The following is a 14,889-nucleotide window of genomic DNA, read 5'->3' on the forward strand; positions in this document are numbered from 1 at the left end:
AGGTATATCAGACAAAGCGGAAGAGTCCCAGGGGAGAGGCCCGTGGCCAAAGGGTACTTCCCTTCACAAGACACGGGAGGCGGGGTCAGGGACCGGGAGGGTGGGACCACACTCCTCCACCTGTCCAGGTGCGAGCACGCCCCCTTCACCTGTCACCCCTCTACTGCTCCAGTTTCTGCTCTGTACCTGCTCTCTTCAGACGTGTGACAATCTCTGAAGTCCTCGGCAGGGCAGACCTGCTCCTTGGGCCCCTCACCTGGGTCTGCATCTGGGGCCCCCACTCAGCAGGTATGGGCCAAGTCACCTCCCCTGGTGCCTGTTTCCTTACCTGGGAACTGAGGGTCACCACGCCAGCACCTAGTAAGGCTGCAGTGACCGTTCCATCAGCTACTATATGAGGACCCAACAGACTTATACACAGGAGGTGCTCAGCAAACACAGGAAATCCTCAGCAGACTCATTTACAAAATGAGTCTTTGGGGATCCTATATTGGTTGTCCCATTTTTTAAAATGCACCTGAAGATAAGAAACGATATGACAACGTGAGAGAATGTCGCTGAGAAGAGGCTGGGCCCGGGACCGGTGTCCGCTCTCTGGAGGGAGTGAGCCTCCTGTCCTCTGTCCATCAAACCCTGGGATTCAGTACCTGCAGCCCCTGGGCAGAGGGACAAGTACGGCCAGGACTCCAGACTCAAGGGCCCTGGACAACTAACTGGCAGGGAACCAGGCCTTCCTGCACCCCTGTTCCCTGCCTGGTCCAGCCTCATGCACCGTCACTGCGGCTGCCACTCCATCCTCCCGGGGCCTCCCCGAGGCCACCACAGATGGGTGGCCAACACACTCCAGACCCAGAGAAGCCTGCAGGAGAAGAGAATGTCTCCCCCCAGACTGAACTCACCAGGAGCTCAGAACACAGGGGTGACGGTCTAGGGAGCAAAGTGGTACATACACTGGAGGATGGATGTGACAAAGGGCAGGATGCCGAGAAGCAGTGACCCCAGGCCACCCCGGCCGCTGCACCCCACCTGCAGACACTCGGTTCCCACCCCCCGAGACAGAGCTGGCAAGAGGGTCATCTGGCTGCAGAAAACATAGGATGCCGGGCTGGAAAGAAGGCTCACAGAAGTTTCCAGAAGCACAGCAAACACTCCATCCCCACAAGGAAAGGAGATTCCCAAGAAGACGCTCCAGCCTGACAGACGTCCCAGCCACAGCACACCGCACACCCTCCCCCGAGAAAGCCCAGGGAGCAGCAGGTGTCAGTCACCCCCTCAACCTCCCTTGCCTGAAAACCTGCCAGAGCTGCCGCGGGGCCGGGGTGGGGACCGCAGAGAGCTCGTCTGCTGCATTTCACAAAGGCCTCCACCCAGAAGGTCTCCCATTGCCTCCATTCACAACCACTGCCCCGACTTCTCCCAGGCAGAGACAGAGCCCAGGTGCCCCCAACACTCTGTCCCCCACCCCCCAAATCCACGAGCTGCAAATCTCCTCCACCCCCCCATCCCCGGTCAGCACAGTGCCACTCTAGGCTGGTCCCCGAAACACCTTCCAAATCCCCCCCAGCCCTGACCCCAGGCTTCCAGAACTACCCACCAAAACCCAAATCCAAGCCTCCCTGACCTGCTCAAACCCTTCCCCCGTCCCTCCCCTGGGAGGGGCTCCCAAAGGCCTCTGGATCTGGCCCTACCTGTTGGGATCTCTTTTCTAACCCTCTCTGTGGAGGTCTGATAGACACACAGAGCCGTGCGTATTCAATGTCCACAACTGGACAAGCTTAGAGAGAAGAACACGCCGTGACCCGTCACCACAGTCTGGCCGTAAACATCCTCCAATGTTCACGCCCACCCTCCTCACTTGCTTATTATTGTGATTATTTTGTGTGCGTGTGTGTGATGAGAACACGCCACACGAGACCTGGCCCTGTGGCAAGCTCCTCAACACGCAGCGCAGCGCTGCTAAGTCAGGCCGCGCTGCACGGCAGGCCGGCAGCGTTAACCTGACCCGCTGGACCCTCCGACCGGCACCTCCCATCCGGCCCCCGGCAACCCTCTCCACTCCCCGCCTCCGCGCTCCTGACGCCTTCAGGTTCCTTGTGGAAGTGGAATCACGTAGTAACTGTCCTTCTCCGTGGGTCCTATTTACCCGGCACACTGTCCATGCTGTCCGGCAATGGGTGAACGGACGGAGAAAACGTGATACATACACACGCTCAGCCGTGAAAAAGGAAGGGGATCTGGCCACTTCCGACACCAGGGCCCAGCTCTCCTGCTCAGGAAATCTCTTCCTGCATCCTTCAGCTCCTCTCACCCTTAAACACCCAGCTCAGAGGTCTGCTTCCTCCAGGGAGCCCTCCTCCACCTGGCCCCCGGGGGAATGGGACAGGTGTCTGAGACTGCACGTTCCTGACCAGCCCCTGGTCCCCTCTGGGCAGTGAGGCCTGGGAACCTTCCGTGGGCTGCCTGGCCGTTCGCTCATTTATTCCAGGGCGGTCTCCTCTGACAGGGTTTCTGCACACCCCACCGACCTGGCACAGAGCAGGTGCTCATAACATACGAGTGCCCTGAACTGAACCAGGTACCAGCAGGTACTCCGGTGGCCCTGCTAGACAGAGGGAAGGAAGGGGCCCACCAAGTTGAGCCAGGCGCCATGACCCCAAGACCCACCCCTCGCTCCTGGTGGGGAGGCCAGGGCCCACCTGACGGCGAGGATGTGCATGGGCTGGGACCGCTGCAGCCTCTGCCGCGGGGCCACCTGCCCCTGCAGGGGCCTTGCTCCGGGGGGCCGGCCGCGGGGATGCTGGCCATTGCGCAGGAGGGGCGCCGTCTCCGCGGCCGCGCACAGGCTCTCCAGGGACGCATCCATGTCGTTCACCAGCGTCTCCAGGTCCACGTCGTCCTCTGTGCGTCGAAAGGGAGAGAAAGACAAACGTCAGCGGCAGCGAGGGGCCACGGCCAGGTTCCAAGACTCACACCGTCTTAAAATACGACGTGAGGGTGGAGGACGGTAACTGAAACAAGCCCACATTTCTATGAGGAACCGTCTGTGTCCTATGCATTGATATCTGTCGATACTCCAGAAGCAATCCAGAAATCACAGCCCATCTGCCTTTCCCATCTGTACAGGAGACCCTCTGGGGGCATCTGCTGGAGTGCAGGGGGCCACGCACAGCCTGAGCCCCGACCTCAGCTGGCTGATCGCAGGGGCACAAGGAGTCCTAAGGAGGCCAGTCAGGGCTTCTCCCTTCCCCGAAATTCCAGAAGAGAAGCAGAGAGACAGGAACGGGGCAGCACCTGACCCTGATCCCAGCCTCGTCTGCGAAGGCCACCAGAAGGGCCGCAGCCGCGGCAGACGGGCCCCGAGGGCTGCTGCCTGTGAGACCCGCACCTGCAGGCCTCTGGGTGCCCGACAGCCAGAGGGAGGCTGCTTTCACACAAGCAGGCCCGAGGCCGACGCAGAGAGAGGACGACAGGAGACGCCAGAAAGAGAGATGGGTGCTTTTATGTGTTGGTGTGGCCGAAGCCGGTCAACCATCATTCTAGATGTTTCCGTGAAGCTATTCTCAGACGAGACTCTAAGAGAGACGAGAACAACGAGGGCCCCGGGAAGAGGGGCGGCGGCTCTTCCCGGGTCTGCAGCCTGCGGCCCCCGCAGACGTGAACGTGGACTCACGGCTGTGCGAGTCGACTCCTCACAGGAACCAACCCCAAACACAGGCACACGCACATCCTGTGGGCTCAGTTCTGGAGATCCGCCCCTTTCTGACAACAGGGCCCAGGCCACTGAGGCTGCCTCTCACGAAGAGGTCACAGGTCAGCAATTCACAGTCTATCTGGCTTCCCCGGAGCCCAGGGAACAAACCAGAGCCAGGGCCCAAGACAGCCAGGCCTCGGCCCACCCGAGCAGCCCCCGAGGGGCAGGACAGTCCTGCTGCCCCACCCCTGCCCCTGTCCTGCGCCTGCCGGTTCGGGCCCCAAGCCCCAGTCCCGGGTCTCCATCCCTCCGGGTCTGCAGCTCTCACTGGAGCTCACAGTGGTACCAGGCCAGCAGGTGGGCGTGAGGAATCAGTGAGTCCTCACCTGCTCTGTAACAGAGCCTGGCCCAGGGTAAACACTTGGTCGGTGTTATTTATTTGCTCTATTTCATTTATTCCTCACAAAACAATGCAGAGTGGTGCCTATTAACCTGGTTTAACAGCCAAGGAAGTCGGTCCAGGGTAGTCAAGTAACCTGCCCCAGGTCACACCAGCAGTCAGCAGGGAACCTGGAATCTGAAAACAAGTTTTGCAGCTGCCAACGTGAGCTCACCAGGTGCGCACTCCACCCGTGAGCTCACGGAACTTTCTGGAACACTGACCTCCCTGCCCCTCCCGCTCCCCCCACAAATGTCTCCGATGTTCAGCCTCCCTGTCTCACGAGGCAGAAGGGCAAGAGGAGACAGAAGGAAACAAAACAGAAAACCAACAAAAGCCAGCCTAGAAGGCACAGAAGCCGCAGGGTGCAGGGGGTGGGGTCGGCGGGGGTGTTCAGGATCAGGGAGTCTCTGGTCGGGTGCGGGGGGTGGAGTGCTGGTACGGAGAGATCCAGGAAGAGGCAGGAAGACCACAGAACACCCCTCCCCCGAGGCCCCTTTACCCTTCAGGCAGTGGTGCCCGCAAGAGAGGTCTGGGGAGCGTCCGGAACAGACGAGCAGGCAGGCCCTGAGAAGGACGGACAGACAGACAGACAGACACACGGATGGCCCGGGGGGGGGGGGGGCGGAGAAGGATGGGCGGCTGCTGAAATCGCAGCGATGAGAGTGCAGTCCCACTGGAGCCAAGGACAGAAGCCCAGGCAGGGTGGGTGGGGCAGAACCCGGGAAGAAGCGGGGTGTCGGGGGGGGGGTTGTGCAGAGACCCCAGCACCCGGGGGAGGGCTGACGGGGGAGAGGGCAGAGCCCCGCACCTCCAGGCCCTGGTGGGGGAAGGAGTCGAAAGATGCTGCTACAGCCCAGGTTATGCGTTGTCTAGTATTAAGTAAACTTGATTAACTCGATTAACATTAACATTTGCAAAACGCAAAGGCCACTGTCTTCCTGGCTTTCACCCGGCTTTAGAAATCAAACAGGAATAGCGTTCTCGCTCTCTGACAGATTTCAGCCAAGAAAATAAAAGGTCCTATCCCCTCAGGTGCATCTTCCTGCCAGTCACCTCTTCCCTACGCATTTCTGAAAGCCTCTGGCTGTGCCCACGGGGGCAGGCCTCTGTGTCTCCCGTCCTTTTCTTTCTGTTCCTTCTCCCACCAGCCAGGTCCTTCCTGGGCCACCCCGCGCTGCACTCAGGTCACTGTGCTTTCAGGAACACAGAGTGATTCTGACATCATTCAAAGTAAACATAAAGGCAAATTGGACGTAAGCTGGTAAATATAAAGGTAAAAGGTGTAGGTGCAATGCACGCCCTGAAGCGCTTTAACTCTCCTCTGAGGTGGGTTATCGATAAAAGCACTTTCTACGCTAATACATTTAATGGTGAACCTGTTAGAGCCAGGTGCCAGGTTAGTCATTTAACATTCACTTCGTAGGTCAGACTTTTCACAGATCAACTCCAACCACTATACTGGCATGTTTCAAACTTGCCTATTTTCCACAGACCTTAGAGCAAAGAATAGAGACTAAGACATCCTAATCCAGAACAAACGTTAAACACTTCCTGTGGGGTCAGTTAGCATTTCGTCTGTTTGGATAGTAACATCACTCAGCGTCGTCTGATTTTACTTAAACTTTGTTAAATTCTAATAAAGACTGATAATTAAATCTTCCTAACAAGGGTTTTAAAGGGTTTGATTCTGAAGAGGACGCTTCTCCACATGCGACGGCACTTAAAAAAAAATTACTACACTGAGATTTTGCTGGAATGACATTCAATTCTTTCGAATGTTCCACGAGCCAGTCCATCGTGGAGCAAGGCTGCCCCGTGTCCCTCCTACACGTGTGGCCGTCTGCACGAATCCACGTGCATCGGTGCTCACCCACGTGAGGGAGCCTTCCTGCAGCGTCGTGCAAGTGGCAGAATCAAACACCAGGGCATTAACAAAGCAGAGGCTTCTGGAAAGGACCGTTAAGATTAAGTGTCTATAGCTGCTACCTTGAGGCCAAAGTATCTGCTGTGAGCCGGTACCTCTGAAAGGAGTCCTGCAACGGAGAAGGGAAACAATTCGATACGCGACGTTCCACTCCATACGAATTTGGGAGGGTATATTTACTGGCCAAATGTAGGTCAAACAACATGGCTGTAAATCAAGTTATTAATAGTTATTTTCCTTCCTTAAATAACCCAGTCCTAAGCTGGTCAGAGACTTTTGTCCCAAACGTCGGAGTCGTTCATCGGATCCCCAAATCACAGGTGCATCTGGTCTCGCTGTCATCTTTAGCAAAGGAGGCTCGCTGAGGTCTAAAATGAGTACGAATTCAGTGAAACACGTTCAAGTTTGGATTACTCCGGGAGAATGTCTTCCAGAAGCCAAGCCAGGAAGAGGGCAGGCTGCAGGCGGAGAGGAGAGCGTGAGTCACAGGAGGACCTGACCGGCACCGCCTCCTGCCACCCCCCGGACCCCACTCGCTCCACTGCCCCCTGCCTGGTTCACGGCGCCCTCTAGTGGCTTCTTTAATTAGAGAGTAAAGATGACACCGGATCCGCTTTATGCAACTATTTGGGCACCTTAAAGAAATGCTTCTTGCACCACGTGTGCGCCAGATGCATCCTTCCTGTCCTTTCTTGACGGACCCACGGAAGCCTCTCCCCCATCTGCCCCCATTTTCACGTATGAGGCGCGCGCTGAAGTAACAGAGAGCTGGCAGGGCAGGGCGCCGACTTCCTTACAAGTCGGTGATAAAGAGGGTGATAAAGTCTTAAGTAAGAGGAGGTTCGTCCCTGAAGAAAATAATAGACGGCATTTGTAAGGCTGTGGTAAGAGAAGAAGTATGTATTTTCATCTTCCTCCATGGTTCCTGGCACACGGCTCCTAAAATCCTTGTAATTTCCTAACTGATACGAGGTTAAGGGGAGTACCTTCGTTATAATATCTGGCCCTTTTCTGTTGTTCCTGAAATAGCTCCCGAGCCACTAGTAAAGGTGACAGAAGTGTGTTTTGTTAATCATAACAAGCCCCTTTCGACTAGGTCTGAATTTATGGGAATGAGGTGATTTCTGGAAAGCCCCCAGACAAGCACTTGATAAAGACTGGCTCCCAGGGGAACCAGCTGTGTGATGAGAGGCTGGGACTTTTAGCCCCACCCCCGAGCTCCAGGGAGGCCAATTGCAAATGGCCAATGATTTCATCAATCATGCCTGTATGATGAAGCCTCTATAGAAACCCTAAAAGCCTGGGCCTTGAGAGCTTCCAGGTCGGTGAGCAGGTGCGGGCGCTGGGAGGGTGACCCCGAGGGCAGGAAGCCCCACCCCGCCTCCCCGGGTACCTTGCCCTCTGCATCTCTTCACCTGGCTGTTCCTGAGTTGTACCCTTGACAACAAACTGGTAATCTAGTGAGTAAACCGTCTTGCTGAGTTCTGTGGGCTGCTCCAGTAAATGATCAAACCAGGTACGTAGCATCAGAATTGAACTGAACTGTAGGACAGCCAGTTGGGGTGGGAGAATTACTTGGAGTAATTCTAAGAACAAAAGTATTCAGGGAGTTTTCTTGACAGCACAAGACCTGAAAATTCCCCAGCACGTGTGCAAAGGCCAAAGTTCTCACACATTTCTACCTGCACAGGAACTAAAGGCCCAGCCTGCAAAAGCACTTTCAACCTAAACCATGTTCCCTGGGCAAGCTTTTCTCGTTGACCTCTACCTTGTACAAATATAACTCAACATGCTACTGAAATACCTTTTTGCAGCACACCAATTCATCTTCAATCCTCGTGCATTCTAGTCACGTGTATTTAATTTTTAGTATGTAGAGGTACTTGGACGTAAGTAAGCAGAATAAGAAAATGAAGTATTACACCATTAGAGGAGTCTTTTCTGTTCTGATTCATGATATTTAAAGATACTCAGACAATATAAAAGCAAATCACCTAGCCCCAACTCCAAATAAAAATACAAATGCAACCCCCAAGTCCTGTCATTAAACAAACAAACAAAACCGATGCTTTATTTCGGTGGATACTTGGGCAGGCAGGACATAAAAACCCTCAGAATTAGTCTGTCTGGCATATGTACAGAAATACATACACAGCACTGCAGAGATTCACAACTCCTGATGTCTTCCATGTTTACAAGAGAAACGTTTTCCCAACATGCGGGAAAACTGGCGTCCTTTCCCGTCTACCACCACAGACAACGGTAATTGCCAAGTTCAATGTCTATTAAATTAAGAAATACAGGTCAACAAAATGATGAATTAAACAACCTGTAAGAATCTGCGTGTTTTTTGTTTTTTTTTTTCATTAGGACCATATATACATTTGAAAAAGTGCTGCCTACACTTTTTGGGCAGCTGTGGCGCTCAGAGGACCCCCCCCCCCCGCCGTCTCCCAGGACCCAAAGGCCATGTGGGTGGAACCACCGCCCAGAGCACAGTCAGGGTCAGCTGGTGACATGAAACTGGACAAGTACACACACACACCCTGGGACCAATCCAGTTAGACAAAGCGAACATTAAAACAACCCTCCCAATCTGCTGATTCTGGGCAATCTGTGCCTTGCTTTGTGTCAATAGCTGGTAGGCTGATTATTTTTCTTGGAATGCCTTTCCTTCTGCTAATTCAGATGCAGGACTGTGCACTCAGAAAAGGGACGTGCATATTTAGTTAGTCGTGTGTCCAGTTCCTGGAGAGCCCTGGCACTTCCTTCTGTTCTTCAGGAACTGCGTCCAGCACCCCTCCCTAGAGCATCCCTCAGCAAGTGACAAAGCCAGCATCCTACCAGGCAGCCCTGTCGATAACACAGAGCACGCAGACCGCTGACGTTCTGCCTCCACGACATCTGCAACCTGTTTTCCTCAAAGCCACGTTTAGGTCTACATGTTCTGTCTGAAGAAGCACCACCCCTTATGACTGCCTAAGGCTCTACAGCTGTGACTTAGCACAATCAGGACGGGATTTAGACACAAACCCTTGTCTACAACCACACAGATGAGAAAGGCTGTGGGCACTGCTTAGAGGTTTGTGCATGTTATGTTAGGTATGTTGTACCACAATTAAAAAAATAATAATAATAGTGAAAGCACCTTTTAAATTGGAATGCTTAATATTCTTAAATACATTCACTTAAGGTCTTCTCCTGGCTGAACTACTTGGGTGCCTTTAAGAAGCCCTCAACCCTAAACCTGCCTGCCTGCAACCAATGCCACGCGCTTGGACCTCACGGGCAGCGCGTCCTGGGCTGCCCCACCCTCCCCGGAGCCCACTCCAGGGGACGCCCTGCCCACCCGCTGGCCTCAAGCCCCATCCCTCTGGCGGACAGGTGCCCCCCCCCTCCCCGACTCTGCACACCTGTGGTCCTCACTCGTCCCCAGCATGAGCACCACCCCCCGCCACTGCTCTCTGCCTGCACACGTGTGGCTTCCTCCACCAGCAGAAAGAAACAGTATGGACGCCACTCCTGTCAGTCATCACAGGGGCTGGGCTCCTGGGGTCAGTGCAGGTGGCCCAGGGTGACAAGTGGGGACAGGACTTTAGTGTGGAAGAGTCAAGGGTCCCTCCCAGAAAAGAAATGTTTCATTGAGGCGATGGATGCAAGAACCTAGGCAAGAGATAAACAAGATTCAGGAGGTGCCCAGGCCACGGAGGCTGAGGGCCACGGGGGGACCGCTGGGGCTGGCTTCTTGGGTGACTGGCCAAGGACGCCCGGGCGGACTGGCTCGTGAAGGCCCAGGACCACCACACTCGTTTCCCGAGTTACACGGAACATGAATTCCTCTTCCCAACGAACATTAACTTTTAGTACACACGTGTATGCTTCTCCGCCAACGCCACGGAATGCAACAGGGAGGTATTCAACCATACCTGTGTGCATCCTCCCATAAGGGGTTCATGTTGCGATGGCTTGTGCAGGGCCTGGCCATCAACGGAGGCTGAACGAACAGACCCGCAGAAACACAGCCAGTCGGCATCCTCTCACAGCCCTGCCGACTGCTCTTCACCCGTCTCCCCCGAGCAGCTGGAAGGGCCCGGACGCTTACTACCGTGACCCTCGGGGAGGAAGCTGGGCTACGTCTCACCACCGGGTCTGTGACAGCCCAGGAGGCTGTAACACACTGGGGGGCAGGACGAGGCACTACCTCCGGGGCAGATCAGAGTCAAATGCAGACATCCTAGCAGCCTGACCAGCCAGCTCCACCACCATAGCCGACGAGCAAAAAAGTGATTAATGATGAATCACTCTGGACTCTGATTCCCGTGAGATGTACTTGTTCAATCTACGTCTTAAGAGAGAGCTGGAGAATGTTCTACCCAGAGAACAACTAAGAAAATGAGGAAAGCTACACATTCCACTCAGTGATCCCATTCACTGAAATTCAAGAACTGGCGTAAGAGAAAAGAGCATAAGTTTCCCCCTTTCTTGGATTTTTATCCTGTCACACTGTTGCCAGGAAAGACCTGGATATCATACAAGTTTCTTTCAGGTCTTTAAGACTGTTTGTTTTCTGCACCTGGGAGCACAATTTTCCACGACCAAAAAGTTGAAAACTGCCAAGCAAGGACCAAGGACCCGAGCTACAAATGGCAGAAAAAACTACAGACTCTGTTGTGTAATCTCTATCTGCACTATTAGAGGGCAATTTGGAGGAGTGGGGAGAACAGAAACATACTCACAAAATATCGCTCAAAAGGGGCAAAAGATTAATTGCAGCTTTCTCAAGTCATCCTTAGCAATTTAATCTTTTTCTCCTCAACCTTCTGATTTTGATTCCCAATTCTTCTATTACATCATAAGTCAGGGCAGAAACCTGGGTGCAAGAAACTATGCAAATAACTTGTCATTCTGGAAGGTTCCCATTTTCCATTAATCTTAAAAATATTAATCCAAGAACACTGCAATTGAACAGGGAAAATCCAGGGCACGGGCCAAAAGCCTGTCACTCACTGGCACTGTGATTGCAAACAGGCAATTTTTTTAAAGGTAAATTATCTTCACTACCCCATTCAACATTAACTCTCTATGATTCTGTGTATTTACCTCCATAAATGTAAAATTCCTCATGTAACCCATGTTTTTCTTCATTCAACAGATACTGACCGAGCACCAACTACATCTCTGACATTGGTCCAGCTACTGGAAATACAGACATTAACAAAAGAGAAAAGAATCCTACCACCTAAACGTAATGAAGTCCTAGGCATCACACTCTGGAAAAGGATTATGGTGCTAAATGCAAAGTTGCAAGGAAGGACGTGAAACTTCTTCCACCACCTCTGGAAAAATAATTCCCTCTGTGAAGAAGCTAAAACCCACTCTGGTGTACGAGAGGAGGAGACGGAGATATTCCAAACAGAGACTGGACTCCTTGTGTTAAGGGGGGACCTCAACCCCAACGGAGCGTCTTACAAGAGAGGTTAGGGGCATGCGGGCAGCAGAAGTGGCACAGCGGACACTTTGTGTGCTCAGATGGAAACAGCCTTGGTAGAGTTAATGAACTGCCCAAACCAGAAAAGTATCCTCGAGGACAGACACTCTCCCAGGACGGCTGTGCTCACTACCTGGCAGAAGACGAGGACTTTACAACGAGATCTCTGTTATGTAAGGCAAGACGATCAAGCAGAGGGCACTCAGCTCTACGAAGAGCCCAATTTCTCAGGCATCAGGATGGGGAAACTCCTTCCAGGAGAACGTACCAGGCAGTTCCAAGAAATGGCACGTCTCCCGGAACTGCAATGCCCAGGAGAGAGGAGCTGTCTTTGCAGGATGTGATGGAAATGGGGCTTAAGTGGAAAGAGGCAACATTCAGGAGGGGGCCGGTGGGGCTGGGATGATGGAGATCCACTCCCTCGGGAATCTGTCTGATGAGCAGGACCCCCTGGGAGGCTCACTTGTGAAAACAGGTTCCTGGGACTCACTTGGATTCATTCTGAATCCGAATCTCTGGAGTCGGGTCAAGGAATGAACAGAGTTCCTAAGCAAGGGCTTATGATTCTTATGAAAATGATGTGTCAACCAAGAGCAATAACAGCACACGTATAAGCGGCACCTTCTGAATAACACCCCAGCAGAAGGAAAACTCATGACAGTCTTTCTCAGAATTTGGGCCTCGATGGACACGAGTTCTGAAGGAGCAAGCCCAGAGGGAGAGGCTGCACGTGCTGGATCCGTGAGAGAGGGTTTTGATTTCCACTCTCTCTCTACATATGTAACGCTGCATTTATTAATGATGAAGACACACAGTAGCAACCGTTGCTGGCACCAGGTCTCATGCCAGGCATATCTTGTAGGTCAAGCAGTTTCTAATGTTCCTACCAAACCAGCCAAGTAGGCATTTTTAAGATTTCAGATAAAAAAGCCAAGACACAGGGTGACTCAGCTCTCCCAAGATGAAGACGGAGGTCAAAGCCAACTCCAAGCGTGGACATCCTGCTTCCCTGGTACATTATAATTTTAACTTTCCTCAGTTTTTCTCACTAAACTTTAGTTTTAGTTTAATTCCCTATGTACACATCATTCTTTGTCACTAACCTTGAGTTTCCAGAGGCTGGACCTGCACGTCCTTGTGCCTCTTCCTCCCTACCTAACTTCACAGCTGGCACACAGTAGGTGGTCAGTAAATGTCAGCTGAGTATGTGGAAAATAGAGCCACCAGCTGTAGAATTTTCCAGAAGGTCAGACAGCCAGGCAGAGTTCCCAAACTCTCTTGGGGTTGCTGAGTCCCCTGTCTGTTAGTTCCCTGGAAAAAGGCCCACCGGGCAAGTCACACCCAGGCCACCAAGTGAATAAATGCCAGAGGTTCTAATTCCAGCAGGGATGGAGGACTGTCTGAGGCCCAGGGGTCTCCTGCAGGAAGCATCACCTGGCAGGCCAGGCCTCCGCCTGTCCCTGTGAGCCCCCCTGACCACGTCAGGCCCACCTGGCCATCCCCAAGGTCGCAGAGACCACAAAAGGATTCTGTCTCCATTCAGGACGCGCAGGCACCGGCAACCACACAGTGCAGAGCCAGAGGGGACGAGCAGTGAGAAAACACAGAAACTGGTGTCACTGAGAGTTAGTCCATTGCTGCAAGGCAGGTAGGAACCATCCCCCTACGATGCAGACCTCTAGCTGGCCTTGTATCGGCGGCCCCTGGGGCTCACTACACTGAGCCCCCCAAACAGGAAGCATTCGTGATGCAAAGGTGCTTTTAGCCATCTGACACACAAGCAGATGGAGTCCACCGGGATTATTTTTCAAAATATATCTCAAATGTACCCTTGGAGGTGGAAGGATTAACAACCTGTCCCCCATCTCCTCTAGTCCCTGCCCCCCACTCCTGAAAAGGTCAGGACTGTTATTAAAGTCTCTCTCAGTCAGAACAAGGCCCAGGGTTGAGCAAGTGTTGGCTACCCGCCCCTGGCAGGGGCCCAGTTCTAAGGGAGCAGCAAAGGGCGGTGGGAACCACCAGGCAGGCTCCTGGCTCCGGGGCCGGCGCCTGGTTACTTAATTCTGCGGAAACACCTGCTCCTCCCAAGATCTCCGAAAGGGTCAACTAGTCATGTACCTGCAGGGCCTGCCCCCAGGTAAGGAGCTGAGATCTCTGAGGGCCTTCCTGGAGACAGATTAACGCACGGTGGGGGTACAGAATATTAGCTAATATTAGACATGTGAACAAGGGATGCTGTAACCTTGCCGAAGTACTTCTAAAGGCAGCAGTACACTGTGTCCTGAAGATCGGAGGGTTACTTTTCCTTACGAAAAATCTCTAGCTTGAGATCTCCCTTTGGGGATAGACCTTAAAATTATAAAAGAAAAATAACTCATTCCAAAAAAAATGTTTTTTTACCTGAAATGGCTGGTTAATTGCAGTTAAAAAAATAAAGTAATTTAGATAAAGTGTAATATAAAAGAAGACATATATTGTTAGATTTCAGGAGCTAGGATATTCTAGTTTCCTACCTAAGAGCAATCTAAAGATATTCATTCATCACGGATATATCTAAGCTGTGCCCCAACACTTCTGAAAGGGACTTATACTTCCTTGGGCGAAAAGGCCCATGCGTTATGTGACCAATAAATTAAAAAGGACCCACTGCTTCCTGTTGCATCCCTAGGGCCTGGGCCCCATGCCTGGTGTGGGCTGGACAAACAACAGATATTTGTTGAATGAATGAAATAAATGAAAGAAACAGGACAACTACAGCGAAGAGCATGAAAAGCAAAGGCCCCAGAACAGAAGGCACTGCGGGGATAAAGCCTCTAGTGGAGGGCGGGCATCCTGACAGCCAGAGAAAACAAGAAACGGGAGTGGAGTCCAAGTATCCGCTCAAAGGAAACAGGCAAGAGTGATGTGAGCTGTCAGAGCATCAGGGAAGCGGAGGCCCAGAACAGCCGAGACTTGAGAAATTACACAGGACGATGGCGGGGGTTTCAATTCTGCTCCAAGTGAGAACCGGGAAGGGCGAGGTCTGCCGCCTGCCTGACCCTGGGACGACAGAGTGAGAGCCGGCACCTCGATGCCTTTCTGTTACCTCTTCCTTATGGAGACAGATGATTGTCCCAGTGGAAGGCTGGGAGAAGTGTAACAGAAAGGAGACCACCATCCAGGATGGGGGGTGGTGACCGTGGGATCCTACCCACTTGGCTGCTTTCAAGAACAAGGGAAATCCAGTCACTACAGCCAAGAAAATCTCAGTTTGAGGACCTAGAAAATGTGAGTAGTCAAAAAGAAAGGAAGACATGCATGGACTCTAATAAGGATGGAGGAGGAGCCCTGAGGCAGAGCAGCAA

General features: G+C 52.8%; 1 protein-coding gene across 7 annotated transcripts in view; it reads right to left on the reverse strand.

Annotated features, from left to right (window-relative positions):
* GRB10 (growth factor receptor bound protein 10) overlaps nt 1–14,889 on the reverse strand; it is a 196,824-nt gene that overhangs the window by 74,514 nt on the left and 107,421 nt on the right. For all 7 annotated transcript variants that reach the window (XM_079931693.1, XM_079931691.1, XM_079931690.1 and 4 more), the window contains one exon: nt 2,697–2,898. In XM_079931693.1, the coding sequence (XP_079787819.1) occupies nt 2,697–2,898 (202 nt within the window). The remainder of the gene's footprint in view (nt 1–2,696; nt 2,899–14,889) is intronic.

The sequence above is a fragment of the Stenella coeruleoalba genome (genome assembly GCF_951394435.1).
Source record: "Stenella coeruleoalba genome assembly, chromosome: 9".
In the NCBI taxonomy this organism is placed as follows: Eukaryota; Metazoa; Chordata; class Mammalia; order Artiodactyla; family Delphinidae; genus Stenella; species Stenella coeruleoalba.